Raw genomic sequence first — 11,044 nt, 5'->3', positions numbered from 1 at the left:
GGGGCCCCACTTGGCAAGTGAGTGTCGGGTTTGGGGGTGAGAGCATCCCCAAAACCAGCGGAGGGAAGCTGCCGCCGGGCTCCGCTGCCCCCTTGGAGCCGCCTTCTCGGGGGGCACCGGGCTGATGATGGCGGGGAGAAATCCCCTCTGCCGGCTGGCGTCTGACTGCGGCTGGCGAGTTTCCTTGCCCTCCCCCTCCCCTGTGCCTGTGTGCGTGCCCGCCGGGGCGGGGGCAGGGTTCACTTCCCGGCTCTCCCCCACTGGGCGGCGAGGCGGGTACCTGTTGGGCAGGGAGAGGGGACGAGGTGCTCCCCCACGCGGGGAGACCCCCCCGGCAGGCTTCTCTGCTGCCGCGCTGCGGGGCTGGGCGCGGGCCAGGCGCTCCGCCGGGGGGGCGGTGCGGAGTGCACCCTTTCCCCCCCAGCCCGGCCCACCCCGCTCCTTGGTGCCGGGGGCCCGGCGGGGCCCGGGCTCCCCTGCGCTGTGCACAGCCCGGGGGGCACGGCCAGCGCCAGCTGGGGGAGCGGGAGGGGCCGCGTCGCTGCTCCCGGCAGCTGATTGCTAGGAAGGGGTGAGCGCCGCAGCTCGGTGCCCGCTCAACACCTGTCAGACCGTGGAGCCTGATTTATACCTGGCCGTGGCAGCCTATCTTCTGGGGATTTCCCATTCGTCCCACTTCTTTTTTTTTTTTTTTTTTCTTTTCGCCTCCCCCCTCCCTTCCTGGAACGGTGTGAAAGGGGGTATTTTCTTCAGGGTATAAAGCTGATAATACGGAGGAAGAGAGGCTAAGAGCTTCACCTCATTGCCTCATTCTTCCTCCCATGTGAACCTCCTGCAACATTGCCTTCATCCTGCCGCACCTCTCACCTGGCCAGCGCTGCTCAGATCATGTCCGCTAAGCTCCTGCCGGTCTTCTTCCTCCTCTCAGTGTTTCACGCCTGGTAAGTCCGCACTCCCTTTGCCTCCCTCCTCCTCCTCCTCCTCTCCTCTTCCCTCGCACCGGGGTTCGCGGGCTTGAGTCCCGCTCGCCGGAGTTGGCAAAATACTCGGCGCCCAGGAAGGACAGCGGGCTCTTCCCCCACTCCCCCGCGCCGTGCGGGGCTTTATTCCCAAACGCGGCTTCCCCCGCTCCCTCGGCGGGACCCGCCTGGCTCCCTGGCCAACTGCAGCCCCGCTACCGGAGCTGCCGGCCCCTTGGGAAGCCGGAGCCAGCCCGTGAGGGCTCTGTCCCCAGCCGACCCGGCAGAAAGTTTTCCGGCTGCTGCGGGGGCCCGGCACCTGGCGCCGTCCGGGATCCCCTCATGGCTTGCGGCGGCCCCCAGCCCCGGCTTCCCCTCCGCACCCCACTCCCGGGGACCCCGCGAACCGGGGCTGGCGGGAGGAAGGGGAGTGCAGGCGCGGGCAGTGTAAGCCCAGCCGCCGGGACCGGGTGGGGCTGCCGGGGGGTGTCCCCGTGGCAGCGGGTGGGGGCGGCTACCGGTAACCACCGCTCCCTCCGTCCGGCGGCCGCGGAGAGGGGCCGGGCCGGGGAACCCGCCGCGCTTGCCGCAGGAGCGGGAAGGGTCTCCCCGGCGGGACTCCGGTCACAGCGGGCTGTGAGGGGCCAGAGCGGGACAGCTGCAGCTGTGACCTTTTGGACTAGGCTCGTCTGCGGTCCCGGTGTTTGTCCGGGGGGCTAGGAAGGACCCCTGCCCCGTAACTGGGGCAAAGGTGTTACCCCAGCCTCCCCTCCAGGATCCACTACAAACAGGGCTGCAGGCATGCTCAGCAGCACTTTTCCCTTCCCTTCCTCCTTCTCAGCAGCCTGCCCCACACCCAAGTGACATCTCTCTCCCTGATCCCCACAGGAACTAGAGGCTGCTTCACGCCAGCCCCCAGAGCAAGCCCTGGGCACGTATGCCACAGAAAACAAACCTTTTCCCCACGACCTCTCAGGGTTTTCCATCCTTCACCCTGTGCAGTTGATGCACTGCCTCCTCTCTGTCTCCTCACCGGATCAAAACTAGTGGCTCCCGAGGAGTCTGGGGAAGGTGTGCAGCCTTTCCTCCTTCCCAGTATGAGAATGACATTCCCCCACACTTGTTTCTGTGGATAGCAGGAATATGCTGGGAATTTGGCAGTTACCAGTAAGGCTATGGGTGAAAATGCAACCTCAAGTGTCTCTAAGGAGCCTAGTTGTGTAAAGCCAAGCGAGGGAACTGAAATAACAAACTCTTGAGAAGGAAAAAAAAATGCCTTTCAGAATTTGCATCTAGTGTATTAGTCTGATTCACTATGAAACCTCTCACACTCCTAAGCTTCATCTAGAAGGCAAGTGGGAATTTACATCGTTCTAAGGTACTTTCTAGGAAACAAGCTGCTAGAGTGAGGGGATTTAAAAGGTCTGTCAGAACTTAAGAGTCTTACTAGTGCCTGGCTTTAAAGAAGCAGCTCCCTGAAATGGAAATCTTGATCCTACCTGAACTCAGTTCTCATTGCCACGTGCAGTCTGAATGCCTCCTGTAATGCTGTGGTGGTTGCAGCAGAAGACGACTTAAGGCTTGTGCTCGTTTCCTGTTGGCAACTGAGCACTGCTGCAGCTGTGAAATATCAACCATGTATGTTTGGAGACAGTTTCTCCTTTGAGGATGGTTCTGTAACTGCAGCATTAAAACACAGGGCTTCTAGTGAATCTGAAGGAGAGCCTCCCCACACCCACCCTGCAAAATGATAATAATAATTAAAAATATCCTCTTGGGATTTTTTAATGCTTATTGTGGGAATTACACAAAAAGGGATCAGGTTTTTTGGGTTTTTTTGAATGCAACTCCTGGAGGAGGAATGCTTGTTTAGTCAAAATTTCCCCTAAGTTTTCTCTACTTTTGCAATTTGGTTATATCAGCTCTCTCTGCAGAAAATCCTCAGGGGCTAGGCTTCAAAATTATTTTTGAAAAGAAATTGTACCTAGAGCGCTTTCAATTTGTGAGGTCATCTCAAGTGATTCATGGCTAAGCCTTGGGAACATATTGGCTGTACAGCAGTTTCAATTAAAAGTTTCATTAAATGCTTGAATGGTAGTCTACAAGCAGTGTTGAGGGTCGATGATGCTCTGTGAAGACATTTTTATACTTGTATTCATTTTTTCCTGTTACTATAAAGTGTCTATCAAGTCTAATGGGGATCTGAGATACTTTAAAAGACACTAGAATCATTAGGGAGAGGCGAGGGGAGAGAGAGAAAGGAGGTTGCTCTGACATGTGTAGCACATCCCGTGAATAAGCAAGGCTGGTGCTTCTGATTCTCTGTTGCTTTGCACCTTCATAATAATTGCATAATTATTGACATTCATGTAAAAAAGGTTGCAAAATGATATTGTATCACCAGGGCAGTTGCAAGTTGAAGCAACACATGATTACTGTAGGTTGTAGGTTCCACCACGGAGGTTGTCTTTTCTCCTGATAACTTCATCTCAGTTTCACTGTCATAGATCTTCTCCGGCAAGAGACATCAAACAGATTTGGTTTCCAAGATACCAAAAGATAAATCTTCAAATGAACGTTTTACTGTTCATGCACAAAAAGCAGCACAAATTAAATTAGTCTTGTGTGAAAACAGCTCTAGCTGTGATTTCTGGGCAAACTGTAGTTTTGCCATATTTGTATTAGTATACACTGGAAATAAAAATAATCTACCTATGAAGGAAAGAAGACACAACTCTTGTTGTGACAGTGTAGTATTGTTTTTTTAAAAAATGTCACTAAAACTGCAGGGAAATTTGAATTAATTTGTGTGATGTGTTTGTGTACTTATGAAAATCCATGTTAAATTCAAGAAGCAAGCTCTTAATTCTAAGCCTTGTAATACATTAAACTCTGAAATGCAGCCACTGAGAATATAATCATTTATTAATAGGATAAAATGATCAGAAAGTATTAAAAGATCTGAATTTTTAATACTCTTATTAGCCTTTGTGCAAGAGATGAATCAGTTGTCTCGATGTATTAATAAAATAATACTGCAGATATTTGCTGTTCGTAAGAGTATATTGTAAACTAACTAGTCAGGATAATTTGGTTAAGATGCAGGCTATAAAATACTACTCTAATAGCCACATTAACTCCCAGAGTATAATTTTTTGGGAAGACAATTTCTAAACAAATCTCAAGGATCACCCACCCCCAGATATTCAACATCCTGTTGCAAAAGCAGCCTAAGGCTGAGTAGATAGGCAAAGCCAACAGAGATATCTAAAACTTCTTCAAATATGTATGGAGACTTACCCAGAATGTAACTTCAGATTTTATTTATATAAAATAACATCTATTTGTTTGATTTGTTATTGCAGTTCTAGAAAAGTCGAAGAGGATGAATATGAAGATGGAACATCTAACCAAAAATGGGTTTTAGCTCCAAAAACACAAGACACAGATGTGACTCTCATACTAAACAAGCTGTTGAGAGAGTATGACAAAAAGCTACGTCCAGATATTGGAAGTAAGTACTCCTTTCTGCACAAGTGAGGAAAAGCATTTATGGATGCAGAAAAGACATCCTGTCCTATTTTGGTTAGTGTGCACAAATGGCTGGGAAAGTGGAGATGAAGGTTATTTTTGGCTGAAGTACATTTCTAAGTCAATTTAAAAAAAAAAGCTAATTCTCATAGGAAGATGTGGTGATAACTTAGGGTGCTAAACTCTGGTTTGCTCATCTAGAGTATGAGTAGAGATATGGAAGGGCTAGCTCTAAAGGATTCAGCAGGTCTTTGACAGAATTAGGAACATACTTATCTCTTTTGTCATCTAACCCATGCCTGTGAAAAACTCTCACTCTGAGGAGCGATCAAACACCCAGTATATTGAAAACAAAAAGTAAGACACAGCAAGAGAAGAATATTCATCTACTACTTTCAAAATGTGATCATTAACATTATGTTCCTTAATGCTGGGAAGAAGGCACTAGAATTTGCCTTTGTGTAGGGCAACTCTAGAGAGTTTCTTCCTCAACCCAGCAGGCATCCTGTCTACAAAAGAAATCTGATAGAATTGAAGTGTATTGTGGGCAGTACTACTACAGAGAATCACAGAATTATAGAATCATAGGGGCTGGAAGGGACCTCTGAAGATCATGAAGTCCAACCCCCCTGCTGCAGCAGGAACACCTAGGGGAGATCACACAGGAACACGTTGAGAGGAGTCTTGAAGGTCTCCAGAGAAGGAGACTCCACAACCTCTCTGGGCAGCCTGTTTCAGTGCTCCATCACCCTCACAGTAAAGTTTCTCCTCATGTTGAAGAGGAACTTCCTGTGTTGCCATGGTGCTATTTCCCCTCATCCTATCACAAGGCACTGCTGAAAAGAGATTGGCCTGTATACAATTTAGATAAGAGCCAGTAGATACTTGAATATAACTATTCTGAGCTATTTTTCCTTTATTGAATGAAGTTGCATGTTTCATACCAATTTTTTTTTACCTTTCGTGGTTATGTCCTGTTTGCATCCTTAGATCAGAATGGCTATAGCACAGCTGCCATTCAGTTTGTTCACAGTAAGTTTGTTTGGCAGAAATTGGAGATTATTTGTCATTTCCATTTAATGCACCTTGCATATACTTCAGAATGAAGTGAGAGTTGGGAAAATTCAAAACAAACACCACATATCATTTGCTTTTCCAAAATTTTTGCAGATACTAGAGGGAGAATTCCTAGCACTGATTATAAGTGAAACTACCCTTTGCTGATGGCACATGCACTTTCTAGGTGATCCCTTTGGGTGAGTTTAGAGGGAAGTAAAAGTGATCTGTATGTACATACCATTACAATTATTAGCATTTTATAACTACAGCAGTTCCAGAAAAAACTATCCTGTGCTATCAAAGGAAGTTTTGTTGGTTTTTGCTCTGTTGTTTTTTTTTTTTTCCATAGCTGTTACTTTGATTTTCCATAGTATTTGCAAAGATCATATTTGATAGATGTGTCTGTTTTTAACACCAAGTGACATTCATCTCTCTCTCTCTATACTTAGTTTGTCATACAGGATTTAGCTGATCTTTACTATCTGATGGAGAAGTGCTTTAATGTGGTTTCCCACCCATATCAAGATTTGGAAGACAATCTCAGATAATTTTTTTATTTTACCATATACTCCATGTCCTCAGTTCACTGACTTCAGGCAGAGTAAATTATGTTATGCCTGTGTGGGGCAAAGTAATCATTCAAAGTCCCTGTGTCAGTTGCCATAAAATCAGAAGAGGTCAGACACATCCTACAGCACTGGAAAATCACTGTCACCAAAATAATTCCTTTTGTCTCTCCAAAAACTTTCATAAATCCTGTTTTAGAGAAATTAGTCCCTCTTTAGAGAAAGAAAGCTCATATATTGTATCCAAATATTACAGTTCTCAAATACATTTATGTATTTCTATCAAGCATCTCAGTCCTAGGATGTTTTTGTATGTAACAGTAATTTGGCTGTTTTAGAACTTGAGCTTAGTGTTCAGGTGCTAGAGAAGTTAATTCACCTCTGCTTCCTTCCCTGGTCCCTCTTCCCTCCTCTCCTACCTTGAATGCAGATAAATAACATTGCCCTTTTGAAAGAGAGGAGATGCTGCATTTGTCAAGGAGGACATGAGGGGAAGGTTAGATGATCAGGCATTATATCTAACTCCCCTGAATTGCTGGCTGGTGCCTCATACACAAGCACATCTTCCTTTTCATCTGGGAGAATGTTATCCTCCAAACTAAGTGGTTGACTTTTCCTGGCAACTGAACTGTGTTTCTGCCCTGAAGGTCCCAGTATTAATACAAATCAGTTAAAGCATAACGTATATCACTTAAAGCACTAGGGAAAAAAAAGTAGTGGACCAGGTAACAGAGAGCGTGCAACAAGAACATTTATGGTTTGGAATTTATAGAAACTGTGGAATGAAGCAGTGGAGGAAAAAAGAAGTAATTCTCAGCCTGTAAGAGACAATGAGGGTTTAAATCCTGGATTAACATGCAGTCAGCTATGCTTTATAGCTTTAACACTTGTGCAGTGCTACCTCTAAGCAAATGAACTGTCCCACAGGGCAAGGAGACGCTCACCATTTCATGTCACGTCACTCTTCACTCAGTTTTCCAGTCCTTTCTTGCAAAGCCACTATTTCCAACAGTGGAAAACTTCAGTGATTCTCCTGAAGAAATTATTGTCTCTTGGAATGTGGTCAGAAAATTCTAGGAAAATGTGGACTTCTTTGCACATTCAAGGGGTTAGAATTGCAATTTTTCAATCACTTGGGAACACACTTTTGGAAGCCAAAGCCCATGGGAAGAAAGAGAAGACTGTCCAGCCTAAACCTCCCCTGATGTAGCTTTTGGCTGTTCCCTCTTGTCCTATCACTACTTACTTGTGAGAAGGGACCAACACCTGCCTCTCTACAATGTCCTTTGAGACAGTTGTAGAGAGTAATAAGGTCTTTCCTCAGTCTCCTTTTCTTCAGACTAAACAGCCCCAGTTCCCTGAGCCACTCTTCATAAGACTTGTTCTCTAGGCCTTTCACCAGCTTTGTTGCTTTTCTCTGCACCCACTCCAGCACCTCAATGTCTTTCTTCTACTGAAATGCCAAAATCTAACACAGCACTTGAGGTGGGGCCTCACCAGTGCCAAGTACAGGGGGAGGATCACTTTCCTAGAGCTGCTTGCAACACTATTTCTATTACAGGCCAGGATGCTGCTGGCCTTTTTCGCAACCTGAGCACACTGCTGGCTCGTGTTCAGCCGCTTGTCGATCATCACCACAAGGTCCCTTTCTGCCAGACACTTTCCAGCCACTATTCCCCCAGCCTGTATCATTGCATGGGGTTGTTGCAGCCCAAGTGCAGGACCCAGCACTTGGCCTTGCTGAAGCTCATATAATTTGCCTCATCCCATTGATCCAGTCTAAGTCTCTCCGTAGAGCCCTCCCTACCCTCAGGCAGATCAACACTCCCACCCTACTTGGTGTTGTCTGCAAACTTACTGAGGGTGCATTCTATCTCCTCATCAAGATTGTTGATAAAGATGTTAAACAGACATGGCCCAAACACTGAGCCCTGAGGAACACCACTTGTGACGGGCTGTCAGCTGGATTTGGCTCCATTCACCACCACTCTCTGGGCCTGGCCATCCAGCCAGTGTTTTATCCAACAGAGAGCATGCCCATCCAAGCCATGAGCAGCCAGGTGTTTTTTTTTCATGAGAATGCTGTGGGAGATAGTGTCAAAAGCCTTACAGAAGTCCAGGTAGACAACATCCACAGCCTTTCCTTCATCCACCCTGTGGGTCGTCTTGTCATAGCAGGGGATCAGGTTTGTCAAGCAGGACCTTCCTTTCATAAAACCATGCTGACTGGACCTGATCACCTGGTTATTCTGTCTGTGGTGCATAATGGCACTCAAGATTATTTACTCCATGACCTTCCCTGGCACTGACATCACACTGACAGATCTGTAGTTTCCTAAATCCTCCTTCCAGCCTCTCTTGTAGATGGATGTCACATTTACCACCCTCCAGTCCATTGCGACTTCCCCAGTTTGGCAAGACTTCTGGTAAATGATGGAAAGAGGCTTGGTGAACACATCTGCCAGCTCCTTCAGCACTCTTGGGTGCAACCCATCCAGCCCCATAGACTTTTATATATTTAAGTGTTGTAGCAGGTCCCTGACCATCTCCTCTTTGATGGAGAAGGCTCCATTCCGTCTGCTCTCCCTGTCCTCCAGCTCAGGGGGCTGGTGTCCAGCAAACAACTAGCTCTATTGGTAAAGACTGAGGCAAAGAAAGCATTAAGCATCTCATCTTTTGTCACTAAGTTTCCTCTGGCATCCAATGAAGGATGGAGATTTTCCCTAGTCCTCCTTTTGCTGTTGATGGGTTTATAGAAACATTTTTTATTGTTGTTAATAGCTGTAGCTAGCTTGAGTTGTAGTTGGGCTTTAGCTCTCCTAATTTTCTCCCTGCATAGCCCCACCACATCTTTGTAGTCCTCATGAGAGGCCTGCACCCTCTTCCAAAGGCCATAAACTCTCCTTTTGTTCCTGAGTTGCAGCCAAAGCTCTCTATTCAGCCAGGCTGGCCTTCTTCCCTTGCTTACTCGTCTTCTGGCACAAGGGGACAGCCTGCTCCTGTGCCTTGAAGACTTCTTTTTTTGAAGTATGTCAAGCCTTCCGGGACTCCTTTACCCTTCAGGACTGCCTCCCAAGGGATTTTGTCTGTCAGTTCCCTCGACAGGGAACTGCCATGATGGCAGTTTTACTGACCCCTCTCCTTACTTCCCCAAGAATTGAAACCGCTATCATTTCATGATTGCTATACCCTAGATGGCCTCCAGCCATTATTTCCCCACACAAGTTCTTCTCTGATTACAAGGAGCAGGTCCAGGAAGGCACCTTCCCTGGTTCCCTCACCGGTTGCATCAGGAAGTTATCTTCTACACACTCCAGGAACCTCCGGCACTGTTCTCTCTCTGCTGTATTGTATTTCCAGCAGATACATTGTATATCCAGCAGATACGGGGAGTTGAAGTCTCCCATGAGAACAAGGGGTAATGACTGTGAAACCTCTCCCAACTGCTTGTAAAATATTTCATCTGCCTCTTGGTCCTGGTTGGGTGGTCTATAGCAGACTCCCACCACCATATCAGTCTTGTTCGCCTTCCCCCTGATTCTTACCCATAAGGACTCAACCCTATCATCATTCTCATTAATTTGCAGACATTAATGTCTCCCTAATATAGAGGGCCACCCCACCGCCTCTTCTTCCTTCTCTATCCCTTCTGAGAAGTTGGTAGCCATCGATCACAGTGCTCCAGCTGCACGAGTCATCCCACCAGGTTTCTGTGATGGCAGCTATGTCAGTTTTCCTGCTGCACAACAGACTCCAGTTCTAGATGTCTTGAGAATCCACCTGTTTTTCTTTACTCCTCAAGTATCTTTATAACCTCCAGGGAGATTTCTGAAGATGAGAGCAGTCTCACAAGGAGCTGTACTACTCTTAGTACCTTGAGCAGGTTGGCACAATTGTAGCTGGTAGAAATAAGCGGGCTCATTTGTGTTGGCAAACACAGAAGACTAAGTTCAGTCTGACATGGTTTACTGTACTGGTATGGCAGGGTTTAACAGTAGTTCTCTTTTTAAGCAGTTAAAAGTTCTCTCTGCAACTAATTTAATCAGTCTCTCAGAGTATGCAAGGAGCAGATCTGTTGGGTGAGTGGGCACAGCTTTTAATCTGATGCTTTTAAAAGGAAATGTGCATTTTCAAGCACAATCCTAATGAAAACCTTGAGTTATGGAGCTGTATCACCACCTTTCTTCTGCCTTCTTAGCAGGCCACACAGAAACCAACCCCGAAGTGCACCACAGGCTATTATTACCACCTGTGGCTGTCAAGTTATTTTTGCCAGCTACTGATTGCCACACCTGATACTCTTCAAATTAGCTCCAGCAAGGTTTCCCCGCATGTGGTGACAGAGGGTTGCTCATTGCATCACAGATCAAAATATTTCCCAAATCACAGTGCAGAGAAAGCTGTAAACTGTCATAGGAGGTCAAATTACTACTTTCTGCCATACATTTTTCTTTGTGCTAGCCTATGAGAGACAGTATCAGGCATCTTGTACAGCAAGTAGAGACAGAGACACTTGTCACTTAGGGAGTGATTATAGACAATTGTAGCTGGAAAGCTGACCCGGTGTTTAAAGGTAGCACACAATGGGAAGGAGAGAGGGAGTAACTTCTGTTTGTATTATGACAGCACTCAGGAAGGGAAAGCCATAGTCCTGGTCCCAATTTCTGTGTGATTGGGCATTACAGAAGATTGTGGAAATTAGTCTAATTTAAGTTTATATAGAAGAAGAAACCTGAAGAGCCTGTTGGTGAGGGCGCGGGGTGCTGTGGCTATGAGTCAGCTAGGAAACAGGGCTGCATATAATTAGAGCTCAGGAACTGAATAAGACCATAAGAAAAAAAAGAGTACTGTTTTAATTGTTCTCATTGATACTTCCCTTTCTCTTCTTTTGGGAGAGGGAAGCGGATTGTCTGTATTTTAGAATTTTTT

At 46.5% G+C, this 11,044-nt stretch overlaps 1 protein-coding gene across 3 annotated transcripts in view; it reads left to right on the top strand.

Annotated features, from left to right (window-relative positions):
- The first annotated feature begins 263 nt into the window (after positions 1–263).
- Positions 264–11,044, top strand: part of GABRG3 (gamma-aminobutyric acid type A receptor subunit gamma3) — a 317,950-nt gene continuing 307,169 nt past the window's right edge. For all 3 annotated transcript variants that reach the window (XM_051608626.1, XM_051608625.1, XM_051608627.1), the window contains exons 1-2: positions 264–941; positions 4,325–4,473. In XM_051608626.1, coding sequence (XP_051464586.1) covers positions 889–941; positions 4,325–4,473 — 202 coding nt within the window. In that variant the 5' untranslated portion in view covers positions 264–888. The remainder of the gene's footprint in view (positions 942–4,324; positions 4,474–11,044) is intronic.

Source organism: Apus apus, chromosome 1 (genome assembly GCF_020740795.1).
Source record: "Apus apus isolate bApuApu2 chromosome 1, bApuApu2.pri.cur, whole genome shotgun sequence".
In the NCBI taxonomy this organism is placed as follows: domain Eukaryota; kingdom Metazoa; phylum Chordata; class Aves; order Apodiformes; family Apodidae; genus Apus; species Apus apus.
Note: the sequence above shows the minus strand (reverse complement) of the source record. Positions and strands in the feature narration are given on the sequence as shown.